This window comes from Balearica regulorum, chromosome 21 (assembly GCF_011004875.1).
Source record: "Balearica regulorum gibbericeps isolate bBalReg1 chromosome 21, bBalReg1.pri, whole genome shotgun sequence".
Lineage (NCBI taxonomy): Eukaryota > Metazoa > Chordata > Aves > Gruiformes > Gruidae > Balearica > Balearica regulorum.
Window position 1 is genome coordinate 6,041,866 of NC_046204.1, and position 19,538 is coordinate 6,061,403.

Genomic DNA, 19,538 nt, shown 5'->3' on the forward strand with positions numbered 1-19,538 from the left:
ACGCGCGGCGGGTGGGGCCGGGAATGGGTGGTGGCGGCGGAAGATGGCGGGGTGCGGGTCCGGGCTGTGCTGCTGCTGCTGTCCGCGCTGCTGCGGCGAGCGGGAGAGCCGCACCCCCGAGGAGCTGGTACGGCCGCGGTCCCGCGCCCCACCCTCCCCCCCGCCCCCCGGTCTCGTCCATCCTAGCGGCACTCTGACACCGGGCCTCGGCCCGGTCCCGCCGGCTCTGGGGAGCGCCTGAGGGCGGGCCGCTGTGGGGGGCGTTGAGCGTTGCTATGGCGCTGGGCACGGTGTCTCCGCCCTAGCTGCTGGAGCCTCAGTCCGCACTCGGTCCAACGCCTCAGGGCCTGGACCCCCCACCGGTGCCGGCGCCTCAGGTGGGGGGTCTCGCCTCGGGTGTCAGCGCCTCAGCCCGTGCCCGGCCCGGCGGCACCTCCGGGCGCGGTGCCTCAGGGCGCGGTGCCTCAGGGCGCGGTGCCTCAGCCGATGCTGGGCCTGGTGCCACGGAGCCCAGTACCTCAGCTGGCACCTAAGGGCCTGGTAGCTCAGCCGACGCTCGGCCTAGCACCTCAACCCTTTCCCGCTCTTTTGTCTCGCCTTGGGCCCGGTACCTCAGGCGCTCTTGCCAGTGCCGCAGTCCGCACTGTTCCGGTACCCCGGGCAACGTTTTCTTTGGCTGGGCCTGGTATCCCGGCCCCTGTGGCTGGTGCCTCAGCCTGCGCTGCTGCTCCTCCCAGGTACAGCACCCCTTGCAGCTGTTAAACAGAAGTGGCTCTGGCAAGGGCTCTCCAGCTACCTGGCATAGGAGAAGGCTGTCTGTGCAGGTTCCTTGTCCTGTGCTTCCCTGTAACCTGTTGCTGTGAAGGAAGCAGGGATGTGGCTTTACTATGCTGAGTGGAGTATAGAAGTAGTATAGTATGTATAGAAGTAATGTAGTGTATTCTTGCTGAGGTGCAAGCTTTAAGGTAAGACCCTATACGGTTACCTCGAAGTAAGTGGTGCTCTGGTAGTCCTTACTCTGACTTTATAAGTGATAGTAGCATAGGCATTCTCTAATTTTGGCTTTGCTACCAATGTTCATGAGCACCTGTACGCGCATTCATTCCTTTGATGGTTTTCCTTTCCCATGTTTTTTTTGCAGACTATCCTAGGAGAAACTCATGAAGAGGAGGATGAAATCCTTCCACGCAAAGACTATGAGGTGGGAGATTGACTGATAACAGTTTGTGAAAAGAACTGCAGACAGGTTTCGGTCTGTTTGATTTTGGAATGGGGCGGGTACTCAAAATGCATCACTAGTTAGCTTGCATTGGCAGAAATACCGAGAGTTGCTGCAGTTGCAGAGAACTGCTTGTCATCATTATATGTTTCTGGGTTAAAGCCCTGTGAGTGGATCTTGAACATCTGGTGTTCAAGTCAGACTCTTGTTGAGGCAATTCATTTTCAGAGTCTGCTGCGTTGTTCCACTTTTTTAATGTGCGATTTACAGGCTCTAGTGGTCTTGTTTCCTTGTGACTGTAGAAAGCATCTGTAGCTGCTTGGTCACTGCTGCCTTACTGCTGTCTCTGTTAGCCTTCTGGCTCACAGATCTTCCCAGGAGATTTTTGCTTTTTGCATGTCTGTGTGGTGGCCCTGAGCTGTTTAGAGCAGTTGCTGTCAGCATGCATGTTACCAACTCAGCCTGCTACTCCTTGGCTTGAAAAGGTGACGATGTAGATAAAAGCTAGCGGTACTTAGCGAGTACGACTGGGCAACTCTATGTTGCTTTTAAGTCACTGCTGTGATAAGTTTAACAATTGATGCTGTTCATCTGGAGAGGAATTCCTATCTAGTGTTCCTGTTGTAGTGAAAGATTAAATATCTAATGTTATCCCCTGCACTGTCAAATTGGAGGCACTTAAAGAAGTAAAGTCTAAATCTGTATAATGTGACTTCTCTAATTTAAAGTTCTATTAATTAGTTGTGTGGCTGTTTGGTTACCTATGTCTGTCAGCTTGGGCAATGAAATTGGTTTGTTCTTTCACTTCCTGATCCTCGGGGTCTGGCTCTGCTGGAAATATTTAAATGAAGTTGTTTCCAGGAGTTTTTTCTCCTACCATTTGCAAAACCTACTGTGGGGGGTAGTAATGACTTCTGTAATCTTTAACAAGTTCCTCTATCCATAGTTTTTTGCATGATCTGTTGCAGATGGTTCTCTTAAATTGATCTTTTGGCATTCTTTCAGAGCTTGGATTATGATCGCTGTATCAATGATCCATACTTGGAAGTTTTGGAGAGCATGGACAACAAGGTAGGACCTTGTTCTTTCTTTTTCATTAGCTTGAGAGCTAAAACTGTGGAAATTGCCCAGAGAAATTTGCCCAGAGAACTTATGGATGCCCCATCTCTATAAGTGTTCAAGGCCAGGTTGGATGGGGCTTTGAGCAACCTGGTCTAGTGAAAGATGTCCCTGCTCGTGCAGGGGGGTTGGACTAGAAGATCTTTAAAGGTCCCTTCCAACCCAAACCATTCTATGATTCTAAATATTCTCCACTGAAGGAAGTTTTGTGGGGTTTTTTTTTTCTTCTTTATGAAAGAAATTCTGTGTGCTTTCTTGGTTTCTCTATGAAAAGAATAAAAATATGTGTGGAGATTATAGCTCCCAGCATCTGTTCTGATCCTCAGGTTTAAAGTGAGCAAGATGTTCAGCGCTTTCGGTTCCCTATTTCCTGTTTGCTGTTGTCACCATCTTCTGTGGATTTATCACTCTAGCTGTACTTGAGCCCCAAACTGCTTTTTTCTGATCCTCATCTCTATGTGGCTTTGACTTAGCTTTTTTTTTTTTGTCCTCTTCCTAAACAGAAAGCTCAGAGATACGAAGCAGTGAAGTGGGTGATGGTTTTCGCTATTGGAGTCTGCACAGGACTGGTAAGGGTCATGCTGTTTGGGGAATGAGGAAAATTCAGGAGGCTAAGCAGGAATAATTTAGAAGTCAATGGCCGAGGAGTAAAGAGGAGGAAACATTCTCTTTCATGAAGTGGAGAGCTTAGTAGCTGAAGTTACATTTTGGGAATTATAACATGTTGTTGCTAGATTATTTTCCAGGAAGCCCTTTTTTTCTTTCAGATCTTGCTGTGCTTTCTTTGCAAAGTATTCTGGCAAATCCTTTAATTCTTCATACAGGAAAACTTGTCCAAAGTGAGCATTTAATAAAAAAGGGTGCTAATTTACAGTTGAACTGTATTTTTTTTTATGTTTGGCAGTACTAGCTTCACTGCATGTGCTTTCTAGAGTGTTAGAAAATTAGCTTTGCTGATTGTATGCCTCCATTAAACACCAGTTTTCTTCTGTACCCTGACGTATGTTGTGTCTGTTAAAAATGCTACCAGATTAGTACTCTGAAATGCCTCTCTTCAGGTATAATTCTAGGATGGATCTGTCCCAGCGAGAACGAGGGAGGCAGCAAATCTGAGTTTCTGAAGTTACTCTGAACAACGTTTCTTTTGCCTTCTGCATCCTCTGTTCTCCCCTGTGTGCATACTTCTAGTAGGACTTACTAGGGGGTGGTCTTTGTTACTAGTATGTACTAATTTCTGATGGCAGATCTGTTGTCTTTTTCATAGGTGGGCCTCTTTGTGGATTTCTTCGTACGGCTCTTTACCCAACTCAAGTTCCGGGTGGTACAAAGCTGTATCTTTTACCTAGTCTATGGGTTCCTGTTAGACTCAAGTGACCTTTTACTTTCTGTTGCTATGTTTTGCCCAGAACAGCTGACTCTCAGACCTCTGCCATTAGTCATGTTGTTGATGATTAATCAAGTTTTCAACTTGCCTGTGTAATTCAGCCCTTGAAATCAAGAAATGATTCCAGGATCATGTACATAGGCAAAGGCTAATCCCTGAAAGAATGAGTGGTTTCCTGTCCTTGTAGCTCAGTCTTGAGCTCTGAAAAGCAAGCCTGGCTGCCTAATGGGCTGTGTCAGCTGCCCTGGCTGGATTAGGAAGCACAGGCTTGGCTCCTGATGCCAGTGGGACCCCCAGACAGTACCGAATGATCGTGTGTTGGTGGGAATGTTGTTTTCCTTGACTGTCCCTGCAGCGGTGGAAGAATGCACTGAGAAAGGCTGTCTTGCCTTGTCCTTGCTGGAGCTCCTGGGTTTCAACCTGACCTTTGTTTTTCTTGCCAGTCTTCTGGTTCTGATCCAAGTAAGACTTAGTTCTGCTGCTGCTCCTTACACAGTCTCCATTTCTTCTCACACAGGTCCTGGGTATGAACTATCCTTTTTGCTAGAAGCACTTTCTGCCCGAAGACCTCAAACTGTCTTCACAGTGCTGAGTGATTTAGCTAAGCAGAGTCTCTTGGTCCCTTGCTGTGCTCTCTGAGATAGTGTTGGTCAGCTATGAAATCAATGCAGCACAGCACCAGTGTTTCTTTTCTGCAGCCTGTAGCAGCTGGATCAGGAATTCCTGAAATTAAGTGCTACCTCAACGGGGTAAAGGTTCCAGGGGTTGTGCGTCTCCGGACGGTGGTGTGCAAAGCTATGGGAGTGCTCTTCAGTGTGGCAGGAGGTAAGAAGGGCTCTGGTGTCTTGATCTTGTTGGAGTAAAGAATCTCTGAAGCAGGAAAGATGCTGTCCCTGCTCTACATAGGGCACATAAGGCTTCTGCCTTTCCAGTAAAATTATTTTGATGGGCTAGAGCAGAGTGATGAGCTCTGAATGCATATATAGAGTGTAAAATAGACAGAATAATCAGGACTAGTGGGGGAACAGGTACTTTTCTGGGTGGGCCAGTCAGAAGTGGCACTTTGTGGCTCAGTCCACAGGGGAGACCTGAGAATTCTCCAGAAGACATTGCCTAGAGCAGCCTGAAGGAGGCTATGTTCTAGGCAGCAGGGCAGAGTAACCCAGAGAGTTCAGAGTCCTTGGGACAGCTGTCTTTGGTTCCACCCACTTGGAGTCCCAAGTCTGTGCAAGTCTTCACAAATGTTTGGGAGGTTGAGGGGGCAGGGATCAGCACCTTCCTTTACCTCGAGGGGTGAGGGAGGAGCTGCAGGCTTGGCACAAGGAAATGTGCCATGGCATGGGAGTGGTGAGCTGATTTCTCCTGGCATTGTCAGCAAGGGAGAGGGGTGAGGGGAGTGTGTTGCCTCATCAGTCCTGTTTTTCCAGGTCTTTTTGTCGGGAAGGAGGGTCCAATGATTCACAGTGGTGCTGTTGTGGGTGCGGGTTTGCCACAGGTTAGTGCTGGCCTGGCTCGCTGGCCTGGTCACACCACTGCTTTGTAAGATGCTGTGAGGAGTAAGTTTCCATCTCCTCTGTTTCTAAATCTTTACTTTGTTTGTAGTTCCAGAGCATCTCTTTGAGGAAGATCCACTTTAACTTTCCCTATTTTCGCAGTGACAGGTACTGTACTCAGGATGTGGAGGAGGGGAGAGGAGGATGAGTGAGCAGACTTCCTTGGGAGAAGGGTGGCAGGCTGGGATGAATCAGTCAGTTGGGTTTTCAGTTTCTCTCTAGTGTCCTGCAGTTTCATTGTGCAGCAAGACACCACCTGGACTTGACTCTTCCATGCTGCTCTGGTCTCCATGTTCATTGATATTCTCTTGTACTACTCAGCAAATTCTGCTCATTTAAAACCTTTAATCTGAATAGTTAAATGGCTTCATTATTGGGAACAAGCTCAGTTACTCACCCCTTGTGACTCTGGAGAAGGTTGGTCCACCTGAATGTGAATAAAATCTTGCCCTTCCTTCTCTGTAGTTCTTTCAAGTGATGCTGGAGCCTCATGGTTTGGGATGGTTTCTCATACACTGGGCAGTTGTGTGTGAGTGCCAGAGTTTTGCTCTTGACTGGTGCTCTCGAGGAGAAGCATGATGCTGCAACAATTTACAGAATAAATGGTGCAGCCTGCCATGGCCAGCACTTCTCCCAGCTGTCACTCTGTCCCTGGGGTATATCCATAAATGGGAACGGTCTCTTACCTAAGCACCTCTAGAGCTCTACTTTGTTAAACTGAGATTGTTTTCTTCTTTGTTTCAGGGATAAAAGGGATTTTGTATCTGCTGGAGCTGCTGCAGGGGTTGCAGCTGCCTTTGGAGCCCCAATTGGGGGCACTCTTTTCAGCTTGGAAGAAGGTTCCTCCTTCTGGAATCAGGGACTTACATGGAAGGTGGTGAGTAAGGACTCTAGCTCTTTCTGTGTGTCTATTCCTTGAGCTGGACCTTTGGGAAGGCTTGTCCGTGAGGGCATTCAGATTATCCTGTGTCCCCTCTTGAGCTCTCCTGGCAGGAGAGAGATTGCCTGCTCTGAGTGCTCCAGAATTACTACAGATCAAGAGCAGAGATGAATCTATGGGACAACTCTGTGGGCAGCAGATTTAGTGTACCTGGGAGAAAGATCTTTTGTACCTGGGTTCTTTGCAGTCTGATCCTTTAGGAGCAGAGTAGGTGGGCGCTGGATTTCTTTCTGCTTTTCTCTGCCTTGGGGAGCTGTATTGCAGCAATGCCATGTGCCTTCAGGCTGCTGATTTCTCTGCCTCTAGTGCCTACTTTCATGAAGTTTACAGTATTTTAAAAATGTATTGGATTTCATGATGGTTTTTGAACTTCCTATGCCAAATATCCTGTTGATGGGATTCAGTTAGTCTACTCTTTTTCAGTGGGATAAAAAGAGCCAGGGGATTTGCCAAGATAGCAACTGCCTATAAGCCAATGAAGACCTAAATTCCAACTCTAAACAAGCTGTGTCAGTGCCTTGTACTTGATGTGCAACTGCAAATTAGCATCTTTGACAGAAAAAAGGGAAACCAAATCAGATGTTCAGATGATTATGATAGTCCATTCTAGCCCTGCTCTCTTTTGCAGCGGGGAATGGGTGTTAAACCTCAGCAGGACTATTTTCCTAAAGCCTGAGAAGGCTCTGAGGTTCCCTTTCCCTTGCATAAGTCTCAAGAAAGAGCTGACTGTACCAATCTTAATTTTGGGAGTGTTTAGTTCTTCCTTTTTTTTCTCCCTGCTTCGTCAGCTTTTCTGTTCCATGGCTGCCACCTTTACCCTGAATTTTTTTCGCTCTGGGATTCAGTTTGGAAGTTGGGGGTCTTTCCAGCTGCCTGGGCTGCTGAACTTTGGGGAGTTTAAGGTAAGATTTAGTGCTGTTATTTCCCCCCTCTCCAGTCTCTTGTCAGTTCAATGTTTCTTTCTGTTTTTCTTGATACGTGCTTGTATTTCAGTGCAGGGCAGTTGATATTTAGCTGCAATACATTGATAGCCTGAGGTAGAATTGTTTCCCTTTGGTCATAGCTGCTGAAAGTCTCCTGCCGTGGAGACAGAAGTGTTGATAGGAAACTGCAGCAACTATTCTAATGCTTTTTTCTGTGCTTTTCTGCATGTAGTGCTCTGAGTCTGATAAGAAATGCCATCTCTGGACGGCTGTGGACTTGGGCTTCTTCGTTCTGATGGGTATTGTAGGAGGCCTTCTCGGAGCCACCTTCAACTGTCTGAACAAGAGACTTGCGAAGTACCGCATGCGGAACGTGCATCCCAAGCCAAAGCTGGTCAGGTATTTGTGCTCTCTTGAGTTTGTGCAGGAATTTCTGATCTGTTTTCAGTGTTCCAAAGCAAAAGCATCAGTCTAGAAGACCCACTGAGAGGGATTGGAGGAAATCCCAGACCTATTATTTTTGAAATCACAAAATGAAGCCTCCATAGAACTTAAAAATGAACACCAGAAACCAGATGTTAGAGTCCCTCTGCATTTTCATAATTACTCTGGTGGTACAGAGAGCTGCAACTCCTCTTACAAGGGCTATGAAGGGAGCCCTTTATTATAGAGGCTATAGCTGAACAAACCAGAGCTTTGTCTCCATGCAGTATTTTTTTGTCTTATCCAAAGAGATGCGAAAAAAATAGCTGATCCCACTTGGGTTTTTTTTTTAATTATCTTGGTTAATTAAATCCTCAACTGAGCTAATATCTGTGCTATTTAGAGAGGGAATCACCATGGAATTCTGGAAAGTAGCGGTTTGTTTGCTCTAGACAATTCCTAAATAAGAAGCCCAGATTTAAAAAAACCTCCAAACTGTATTTCAGCAGTTATAAAAGAGATATGAGAGGCTATGCATCAACCTGTCCAGTCCTGTCTAGACTGTTACCCTGTAAGGACCTACAGAACATTGTTTCCATGTGAACAGCCTCATCACTGGACCTTTCCCTGTGGCATTTATACATGACTGCTATGTGTTCTCTGGGCAGAAATAGCTCCTTTTTGGGGCAGGCAATTAAAAAGGGGAGTTAAAGCAATCCCTGGCAACCAACTCATAATTCAGCTTGACTTGCAGAGTCCTCTGCTTCTGATGTTAGGCTGTGGTGACTGTGTCTTCTTGCAACCTTATCAGTCATGTGCAGAGCTGGGACTGGGTTACAGGGCTGAGTGTGGCTTCAGTGTACAGTTTCTGTTGTGTGCTTGCAGAGTCTTGGAGAGCCTGCTGGTGTCGTTGACTACCACGGTCGTGGTCTTTGTAGCCTCCATGGTTCTGGGGGAATGCCGGCAGATGTCTTCCACCCCTCATAGTGGCAATGACACTCTGAGCATGCAGGTGAGGGATCTTTTGTGAAGATTATATGTCCCCATCATATTGTGCACCTTCCAGAGAAGCACAGGCACGTGAGCTTTTGGCAGCATTTAGTACCTAACGTAACTTTGGTGAAAGCCTACAGACAGTTGCAGGAGATTAGGGTGATAATGAAAGCTGCCCTTTGTGCTTTCGTACTTTGGCAAAGCAGCTCAAGCTGTGAATCAGGGAGCCCATTGATGTTGCAGGCCCCATCCCTGCTACTGATCTTTGGTCTGAACTTCGCAAAGCGTGGGCTGGCAGCCCTGTACAGAAGGGTTCTGTGCAAAGGCTAATGTAGCACAGAGTGGATTTTAACTGTCTTTTGTGTTCTGCATTAGGGCATGTCAGAGGATGTGAATTCAAGCATTAAAACGTTTTTCTGCCCAAATGAAACCTACAATGACATGGCCACACTCTTCTTCAACCCTCAGGAATCAGCTATCTTACAGCTCTTCCACCAGGACGGTGAGTAGCTAGGGGACAGTGTTCCGTCTCATGTTTAGGCTTCAGAGCTCCATCTTGCTTGAAACAGCCTTGTCATAGGAACCATGAGGCTAAGAGCATCTTCAGGCCTTCATGGCTCTGGGGGACTGCTAGTACAACAGGTGAAAGCCTCCTCCATGGGAAGAAAGGCCTACTTTTCCTCTCTTTTTCACTTATTCATTGTCTTCATGTGTGTTTGGACTGGGAGACTAAGGAGCTGTGGTGAGATGAGCCTGCTGTGAGATGAGGGGTGGATGGTGCAAGACTACTGTCTTTGTCCGACAGACCTGTGCCCTTTAGTCATGACTCTTCTTGTGTTGCAGGTACTTTCAGCCCAGTCACACTGTCCTTGTTCTTCCTTCTCTATTTCTTACTCTCCTGCTGGACATACGGGATCTCTGTGCCCAGTGGTCTTTTTGTGCCATCATTGCTTTGTGGGGCTGCCTTCGGACGCCTGGTCGCCAACCTCCTCAAAAGGTGCATTGAGTGTGCGTACATGTGCGAGAAATGTGCTGCAGGCGCACACTGAGCTCTCGGTCAGGTTATTCTAATCTCTGGGCTCCGTTGTTTGCCCTAGCTACATTGGCCTGGATCACATCTACTCGGGAACCTTTGCACTGATTGGGGCAGCAGCGTTTCTGGGAGGAGTTGTCCGCATGACAATTAGCCTGACCGTCATCCTAATTGAATCCACCAATGAGATCACCTATGGGCTCCCAATAATGATCACCCTCATGGTGAGTGCAGAGTCTTAGCTCTGGCTTCTTGCAGACTGCTTGAATGTGTGCTGGCCCTGGATCTCTGTTCCTTCCAGAGCTATGATAAGCCAAGGAGTCTTGTACTTGGAGCAACAACTCAGTAGACCTTCTGTTTGCTCTGCAGGTAGCCAAATGGACAGGAGACTTTTTCAACAAAGGCATCTATGACATCCATGTGAACTTGCGAGGAGTGCCTCTTCTAGAATGGGAAACAGAGGTGGAAATGGATAAGTAAGGTTGCTCCTCTTGGCAGGGCTGTGGGTTAGAGTTTGTGGTAGGGTTCTTGCTCAGAAAGGAATGCCATAATGCAGGGGGATGATGCTTCATCTCCAACAAACCTGGCTGCTCTGAGAGGAGCAGCTGTGAGGAGGACTGCTGTGAGAGGACTTGGGATTTGTACATCAGCTCTGCAGCAGGAAAGTGGTGCTGGAGCCCTTTCTGAGGAGGGTTGGATGGGTGGAGATCTGAGGAGCAGATTTGTGAGGTTCAGCAAGAACGCCAGCACCACTCATAGCACAGTGAAGGTAAGCACACAGATATAAGGAGCTGCAGAACTGAACTGCAGCAGACTCCTTCAGGATCTTATTTTGGGAATGGTTTGTTTCCTTGTTTGTCCATCACAAGATACATGCAGCAATCGTGGATTTCTCTTTCCTCAGATTGCGAGCCAGCGACATCATGGAACCCAACTTGACATATGTCTACCCACACACCAGGATCCAGTCCCTTGTCAGCATCCTGCGCACAACTGTCCATCATGCCTTCCCTGTAGTGACTGAGAACCGGGGCAACGAGAGGGAGTTCATGAAGGGAAATCAACTGATAAGTAACAACATCAAATTTAAGGTAAGAAGTTGATTGTTTGGTAAGTTGAAGGGTAAAGAGCTTTGTTTTACAGGTGGAAGGCCCTTTCTTTTGTTATGTAGGCTTTTGTCAGTGCAGAATTCAGGTCAGACATGAGCAGCTACTGCAATAAAAATTTTCAGGGACTGAATTTCAATCCATTCTCTGTTTCATGGTAAAGGCAGAAGAGTGGGCTGCATTCCTAGAGGCAAAGTTAAGAGGAATAAGTACTTGTTTAGGATAGACGTGGAAAAAGTTTGATTTGGCACTGAAGTACTGAACCCACCATTGAGATCAGTAGTAGGAGCTTAAATGCTTCTCTTGTTTGTAGGAGGGGTAGTGGGGCAGATGCTTTAGTCTCTTGGGAAACTTAAAATTTAAGGCCAGAATGAGTAATTAATGTGCTCGTGGCATACTCGTGCTCTAGCAAAAAAGGATGCCTGAATTCCTAAACTCCAGGCTGCCTGTCCAAGGAGAGTACAGTCCTATTGGCTATTCTTACAAGTACAGCAGCAGCACTAAGGAGCACCTTATGTGGTGACGTAAAGTTGTGATCAAATAGTTCATAGTCACTCTTGGATAACTGTTGACCTGCTTAGTGGGTATCTGAAATTGTTGTTGTGTCCAGAAATCCAGCATCCTCACCCGAGCAGGAGAGCAGCGCAAGCGTAGTCAGTCCATGAAATCCTACCCTTCAAGTGAATTGCGTAACATGTGTGATGAGCACATAGCAACGGAGGAGCCACCAGAGAAGGAGGATCTGCTGCAACAGATGCTAGAGAGAAGGTGAGATCCTGGTAGGCACAAATGTATGGAAACAGGATGTTTCCATATGTTGAGATGTGTTGTGATGCTTCATACAGTCCCTGTCATTCCATATGTCAGAGAAAACAGTGCTAGTATCGATGTTTCAGAAGAAGTGACTTGTCAGGTCTCGGCAGTCAGTGCTGGGGCTCCCACTTGTGACCGAGTCCTTGCCTAATGGCTTGATGGTGTCCAACCTGTTCACCTACATTTCCTTTCAGGAGAAGGCTGCAAAGAGCTGAAATAGCTGTTCTTGTTTTGGAGGTGGGGGAATGCATCTCTCTTTAAATTCATACAATTTATAACGTATTAAATCTGTCACAGATACACTCCTTACCCCAACCTGTACCCTGACCAGTCTCCCAGTGAAGAGTGGACCATGGAGGAACGCTTCAGACCTTTGACCTTCCACGGCTTGATCTTGCGCTCACAGCTCGTCACCCTCCTTGTCAGGGGTGTTTGTTACTCCGAGAGCCGGTCGGTGAGTCGTCTTAATCAGGAATTGTACCAGAGAAATCCCTACCCTCTCAACTGAGAAGGTTGGGAACCATATTTATGGACTGCCACAATGAATTTACCTTTTTTACCCTTTAAGGAATGCATCTGTGTTTTAAAACCTGCAGATGGATAATGTGAATTCTCCCTTGCAGCTCTAGAATAGAGAGAATTTAATTTCTGTTTAAGTACCACCAGGAAAAGAGGACAGCTACTGTTTAAAAAATAAACCAACAGACCCATTTGTGCCATAAAGGTGCAATCCTGTCATAAATGGAGAACGGAGGGCAGATATTAAATCCAAATAGAGCAACCAGCGGTCTATACTGTGTGTTTTTGCTGCTGCGTGCCAAGGTCTTACCAGGAGAGTGCCAGCTGTATCACTGAGATCAGTATGAGCATTTGTGTTTGAGGCCCATCTACCGCAAGGCTGATTTGTTGCTGCCCTCCAGCATTGAGTGGAGATCGGTCAGAGGCTAGAGAGCAGATCCGTTGCTCTGTCAGCTAAATGCCTGCATAGGTTTGGGCTTGCACTGCTGCGGTCTGAGGTGACCTGCTAGGAGTGGAGTACCTCTGCAGAAGTTGGATGTGTGGGCATGGGTGGAGGAGGAGATCTGGGTGAACCATTGGGAGGCATCGTTTGCTGTGCTGCTTGCAGCCCATGAACTGACTGGGATGGTGACACATTGGTTCAGTGGGATTTGTTTTAATTGCAGAGTGCAAGCCAGCCTCGTCTGTCCCATGCAGAAATGTCAGAGGATTACCCCCGCTATCCAGATATCCATGACCTGGACCTCACGCTGCTGAACCCTCGCATGATAGTGGTAAGAAATGCACTGCAGCGTAACAGTGTTTCCTGTCATATGTTTAGGACTGTCCCAAGCCTTTAAAAAAGGTCGAGCCTTTAAAAAAAGTCCACCCTTGGGTGCAGTGACCAACATTTTGTACTTCTCATGCATTGTCAGCCTTGTCTGCATGTGGAAATCAATCCTCATACCTGCTGTGAGGTAACATCACACACAGGTACTTTACTTTCAGAATAAGATGTTGCCTGTCTACTTTAATTTCCTTCTGGATTAGACTCTTGCTTGAGTGAGATCAGACAGGCAAGCTGCTGATACCTATTTGGAACTCTGTGTGCTGGCAGCTCAGTCAGTGGCAGGACTGTCATTGTCTTTGTGACAGGAAGCTTGCTGTGTGGGCCGAAGTGCTTTTTTAATATACGTTCTTATTTTCACGGACCGGCATTTATCCTGCTCTGAGGCTTTCTGCAGCTCTTAAGAGTTACAGTGTTCAAACAAACTGTGACAAATTCAGGTTCATGAAATAATTTCATATATGTGGAGAAATAGAAGATGCCCACAGTCCAATACCCTGTCTAGAGATCAGTGCATTGGAGGACTTGTAGGAATTGCTTGTCAGCGATTCCCAGAGATAGTGAAAATGCCTTCTGTAAATAATCTAATTGTTTTTCTTTAGGATGTCACCCCATACATGAACCCATCACCCTTTGCTGTCTCTCCAAACACTCATGTGTCACAAGTCTTCAACCTGTTTAGGACAATGGGACTCAGACATTTACCGGTTGTGAACGCAGTTGGAGAGGTGAGTCCTTATCTCCATTTTGTCTTGGCTGAGCAAGGAAGCCACTGTGTGTTTTGCAATGTACTCTACCTTTGGGAGAATTAAGATCTCTTTTAACATCAAACAGAAATGCTTTAAAGAGATCAGAATGTGGTGTTCTTTACAGGCCCTGAAGCATTGTTAGTTACTGTGACTTTGTTACCGTCTTTTGCGTCCAAGCCTGCTTCCCACTTTCCCTCCAAAGGGCAGGACAAGCAGTCTCTCTCCTGTCTCAGGTTGACAGCATGTGGAAGTTCTTACTGTCTTGTACCTGTTAAGAGGCCTTGAGCTTATCAGAAGCCACTAATTTGGCTTCCTCTTTGACAGCTTTATTCAAGACCAAGAGCAGAAATTCCTGTGTGTTGGGGCAGGAGGTTTTTCTGCTGGAAGGGAACTTGCATTCTGTTCCTACTCAAAGGAGCAGCAATAAAGGGGTCTTTGAATGGTTTGTGCTTGATTCGCTGTACTTGTCTCTCTGCCATCTACAATGCTCAGGAATAGTCAGTAGGTGTCAGTAACTTCCTATAAACATAATGAAACTGTTTCCCGTAAGCCTGAACCGGTCTGTCCCTATGAGACAGCAGTGCTTTTTCTCCCTTTTGGCATTCCTAATAGCTACTCTGCAGAGCCTGTTGGTTGAAAATGAGAGATGTTGATTTGTTCCATGTTTATTACAAGATGCTTTTGCAGTACTAGAGAGCAGCCTAGTTCTAAACTCTTTCAATGTGTAAAACCACTGAGGTGTTTCATCAGCTGAAATATTTAGTTTTAATGTTTCCCCAGCAGGCTGGGAGAGGTTCCCTTTTGTGACCTGCCAGCTAGCGATGGCCAGTGTGCAGTCACCACTCAGCTAGCCTTTACAGTTTCTCTTCTGAATGGTCTTTAGAGCTTCCTAGAATGTAACTGATACGAGCTATCTGCAGTCATGTCATGTGGCATACCAGAAATATCTCTAATGAAGCCATAAGAGACAACTTTGTTATTTCCAATTACAGTTTTCACTTTCCAAAGGATTTAGTTACATCCGTATACTGTCTAACACAGACAGGATTTCCCTTCCTAGGCAGGAGTAACTACTGCTGTGTCCAGACATGATAGCAACAGTTAAGCTGTCTGGGTGTAGTTAAAGCAGTGTCTTGCTTATAGATAAGTACTGGGATAAGGAGGGGTGTTGTTTTGATGAGATTTGAACTTGAATCCGCTCTCATTCAGCATTGGTCAAGAACCACTTGCAGGTTCCCCCCTTCTTGGGGGTTGTAAAGAGCAACAGTTCTACCATGCACATCTCTTAGTGGTACATCTGTGATACTGACTTGTATCTTTTTTTCCTCTTTTCTTCCCCTTTAAGATTGTTGGGATAATCACTCGGCACAACTTGACCCACGAATTTCTGCAGGCAAGACTGAGACAACACTATCAGACCATTTGATGCCCCTGCCCACCCTGCCCCACTGTCGGTGTGGCTACCTCCCTCTTCCAAGCCTGCACACGCGCTCGCATTCTGCTTGGACCCCACAAGGCCCAAGACTTGCCGTTTGGCTTCTCACATGCATATCAAGCCTGGGGAGCTGGAAAACATCTTACTAGCCAGAGAAATAGAGGAGCAGCCTGAGCCCAGAGCTGTTGATTGGTCTCAGGCACTTGGTTTGACCACTCTTGATCCAGGTTTTTCCTTTTCCTGTGCCCCAGTTATCTCCTTTCATCAGATGTTGTCCTGACACTGTATGTTCTGCTATTTTGTTTTGTTTTGGGTTTAAGGGTTGGAAAAAAGAACCATCTAGCTCCACTGTGTCCTGTGCAAAGAACTGCAGCATCTTTTCCCTATCCTCCTGTATGTCTCCCTTTTCCTCTTCCTCCCTTGTTCCTGCAACTGTTGCCTTACTTGTGTGAGAAGGGGGTCACTGTCAAGGCTGAGAGGAGATACTGAAGTTTGCAGTTATCAGATAGCTGCTCTGGAGGATGGCTTTTCTCAAAAGCAGTATTAAAAAAAAATCTGTCTCTTTGGAAATACACCTCTCTTTGTGGGTGCTCCCAGTTGCCCATGTTTTTCCACTCTGGCTTCATTGGTTCCTAATTTCTCTCCTTCTTTCATGGGGAAGTGTCCCTGCTGTGATGTTTTTGACAGCAGCTGACTTTTGAGAGCAGCTCAGCAAATCAGAAGTTCATAGCAGTTCAATTCCAGTTACTGTTTGGGATTATAAATATTTAATACATTTGCAGACCATCTCAGAGAAGGGAGATCTCTTTCCCTGTTAGCTGTTGTGCTATTATCTCCCTGTAAGAGACTCTTCTAAGGCACTTTGTGGCACTCCACTTTGTCACTGCCCTGACACTCCTGCTTTTCTTGGCATTTGTAGGCACTTTGTCCTTGTACTGATCCAAGAGTGAGAGCCTGGGACACCTTTCCAGCTAGGGTTAGAGACCAGGGAACCCCATGTCCCCAGAGCATGGTGAAGTGTTGCTTTCTAGAGGCAAATAGAACTGAAGCCGTGTCTCTGGGCTTGGTTGAATTATCTCTGCGTCATGAGAGAAGCTGGTGTAACTTCAGGCTGCCGTACAGGAGGGATACTTGGTGCTGGTAACTAACAGGCAGGATCTGCTGCAGGGTGACAAGTGGGGCTGTCTGGATAACGTTTGCAACTGCAACAGCTGAATATCTGTAAGGGTAAAATCAGCACTTAGAAGCCAGTTGCAGCCAGTTCACTGCTTTAGCAGGTACCATCCTGGCCAGCACCTGTATTGTTCCAGCAGGCACCTGCCCTCCTGAGTTTTGCATACAGATAACCCTCAGTGGGAAGCCAGCATTGTGCCTCCAGGGGCTGCAGAGCTGATTGGCTTGATAAAGCACAGAGCATTCTCTCAGCCAAGAGACTGGGCCAGGTAACATGGGGAATGTATCCCAGAAAAGCTTCTATACAGCCTCTGAGCATTCCGATTAACCTGTTGTCTGCCATAAGGAGCTAGCTAGATGAGAGTTGTGGCAGAAGGAAATGGGACATTATTGTATTTTCTGAATTCAGGAACTTACCTATGCTGAAGATTTTCGTGACTGAAAGCCTGAAGAAATTGTGCCCTTTCCTTACATGCATCAAAACACTAACAGCCTCTTTGACTTTGTGGAAGCTGGTTGTTCCAGGGCACTGCTCTGCAAACTGCTGGCTGCTGAGCCCCGCTACAGTTAGGGTTAGGAGGAGTTTTTGTGCCCACGTCATCAGCCATGGTCTTGATGGCTCTTTAAGTCACTGGATCTCTTAGATGTTCATGCAGTCTTTGCAGGACAGATGTATTCTCTGGCTGTGCTTGCAATAGAGACAGCTGAGTCATGGGAGGCTCTTGAATTTTGTCCAGCAGATGAGAGAAAACTTGATATTGCAAGTGGTTCCTGAGGCCAAGTTCTAGGGTAGAATTCGCCCTTGTCATACGGTGCATGGCATGGCTGAGTTGGAAAGTTTGATTTTAGCAAAGCTGTTTGTAAGCACTTAAATTTTAATTTTTATTCCTCTCCAATGACATCTGGAGGCCTTTTTTTTCACTTGGTGTTCTTTCCCACCTGCTACCTTATTAAGAGAGGAAGGGTAGATATTTCTTTGTTTTAAGAATGGATTTACACTCTTTCCACAAAGGAGAGTGGGCTGTGGTATGTGCAGTGGCAGTTGTTGAAAAGGAAGCTGTGTGTGTCCCAACCCTCTCCAGGGCTGCTTGGAAGTGGCCTACCTAAAGAGCAGGGAATACATTCATTCTTTTCCCTTTCTTAATGTGGAACTTGCAGCAACAGCTCTTGTCTCCTCCACTAAAATAGTTTTGCTGGCTTCTGAATATCCTAGCTCCATTTCAAATAAGGCCTGCAAGCTCTTAAACTTCCAAGAGTAAAGTGAAGGTGTTTTCCTACAGCCAGTGTCCTTGTGCCTTCAGCCTGGACTCCTTAGCTGGGACAGGTGTGGCATGTTCCTTAGAGCATAGAGTTGGCATTGGCTACCGCTCTTGACTTGCAAGTTGTTTCTGTGTAAGTAGAGTAAGGGTGTTTGTTCTCTCTGGATAGTCTCTGCAGATGATTTCTAAAATGCCTGTGTTCCCTGAGCTCTGGTCTTACACTGAGCTATTCCAAGAAACTTCCAGCACCCTTTTGCACTCCCTGAAGCTGGACTGTAGGTTTGAAATATGCTTCTGTTAACCTACCTTTCATTCAAAGGATTTGTGCTTGTGGGCAGTTACAAATCACAGGAATCCTGTTATGATGGTATTTCAGATCACTCTAATGTGGAATTAGCAATCCCATACTTTCAGAGCACCTGTCAAGAATGCCATATGTTTCTCCATGACAAATCTTTTTGCTCTTGCTCATGTTGAGTGGTTGTGTGTGGAAGGTTCCTTCTCTTCCTGCACATGAATAGGGCTCCTTAGATTGCTTGCCTTGAGCTGGTCGTGTCCTATTTTATATCTATACACAAACTACAGCAGTATATTTTGTTGCAGCATGTCTTGTACTCACTACTGAGTCCTGGAGTTAGGCAATCCAGACAAGACAGGCTGAAGAATCTTGTCAAGGGTTGTCTAAGCACCAGCTGCGCTTCCCCATGAGAAGGCCACCTGCCTTCAGCCTGCTGTCAGCACTGTCTGCTCTGCCTATGCATTGATCTTATTCAAATATTTCAGCTGAAAAAGACACCCCTTTCACTCCTTCAGTAAAGAAGTTTTAAATGAGGATGGTGGGTGACCCTGTCAGCTGCTTTAACGGGAAATCTCAGTGTGCAATCACTGTTATGTAGCCTGAAGAAAGGGAGTTATGAGTTCATCTGACGTTTGGACATGAAGCGTTTCCCTTCTGCTAAGGACTGATGCAAAGGGGCTCGTGTTGAATCAGTCTTGTTCTCACACTTTGGTCTCTTAATTTCTTTCTTAAACACACTAACTGCTTCTACTCTGGCTCTGGTTGCTTAGTGATTTACCGAGAAACTAACTTCTAACATAGGTGCCTGTAACCTTTTACTCAGAGCAACACTAAAGGAATAGTAACCAAGAACTGGATTAGTATTGATGGCAAAAGTTAGGGAGTAGTATGGGGCATTCTCCCCTGCCTCATGGTTTCCTGTGCAGTGTTAATTACTTTGAATTGTTAACTTACTGTGAGCCATTCCAATGGTAGCAACTTACCTTTCCATTTGTTTTTTGCACTGTTTTTTGTTATGAAATGATGTAAGCTAATTCCACAATGTATATAAATTGTATTTTTTTTTTTAAATTTGTATGAATATATTTTTATTTGAACTATGGCACTTGGGAATTATTCATGTAACCATAACATGTCTGAGAGTAAAATGTTTGTGTGTCTCCTTCAGCACTTTCAAGGCCTTTTGGTGTTTCTAATGTTGTTTTATTTTTGCCCTTTATTATAATAAAACTGGTAGAATATGGCAATATTGAAGAACATGATTTGAGGCAGATGAATAGCTGCTATTTATGAGCTGTCTGGATACAACAGTTTGCGCAGAAGGTGCTCTGAAGCTGGGCAAAGATAGGAATTGGTGTAATCCTTTAGGTTATGGACCACTCTAGTCCCATGTTCTCTCACAATAGGTACTTAAAAGGAAGGAATTATCAAATGTATGATAAGGAGCTGAATTGTGCACAATGTGCTAGAAGCAACTGCTGCTTTTCTTACTTGAGAACTCTTGCTTTCCACCTTCCTCCCTGTGAGTTAATGAAAGATGTTTGGACTGCAGTGTTGCACCTCTTGTTTTACAGGTGGCTTCTCCAAGATGTGAAAAATCTGTTTAATCTTTAGCTTTCATTTAGTTTGTGGCTGTCTTTCCTGCTTTATCCTGCTGTTTACCTTACAGATAAGAACTTGTGACAATTTTTCATATTTTATCACATGTTAACAGGCCAAAAAATGTAAGTGCAGTCTTTGAGGTAGAAATATCTGACCCAGAAGCTCATTGCC

The 19,538-nt window shown here is 45.9% G+C and overlaps 1 protein-coding gene across 1 annotated transcript; it reads left to right on the top strand.

Annotated features, from left to right (window-relative positions):
• Positions 1 to 15: 15 nt before the first annotated feature.
• Positions 16 to 18,935, top strand: CLCN6 (chloride voltage-gated channel 6). The gene is made up of 23 exons (XM_075773555.1): positions 16 to 127; positions 1,142 to 1,201; positions 2,225 to 2,290; positions 2,842 to 2,907; positions 3,603 to 3,669; positions 4,078 to 4,184; positions 4,421 to 4,547; positions 5,150 to 5,217; positions 5,325 to 5,383; positions 6,020 to 6,152; positions 7,004 to 7,117; positions 7,371 to 7,537; positions 8,447 to 8,573; positions 8,930 to 9,056; positions 9,398 to 9,551; positions 9,652 to 9,811; positions 9,957 to 10,063; positions 10,492 to 10,678; positions 11,304 to 11,461; positions 11,804 to 11,960; positions 12,691 to 12,798; positions 13,454 to 13,579; positions 14,946 to 18,935. Exons 1-23 carry the CDS (start codon positions 44 to 46, stop codon positions 15,024 to 15,026), a joined length of 2,610 nt encoding a protein of 869 aa, XP_075629670.1. The 5' UTR covers positions 16 to 43; the 3' UTR covers positions 15,027 to 18,935.
• The last annotated feature ends 603 nt before the right edge of the window (positions 18,936 to 19,538 follow it).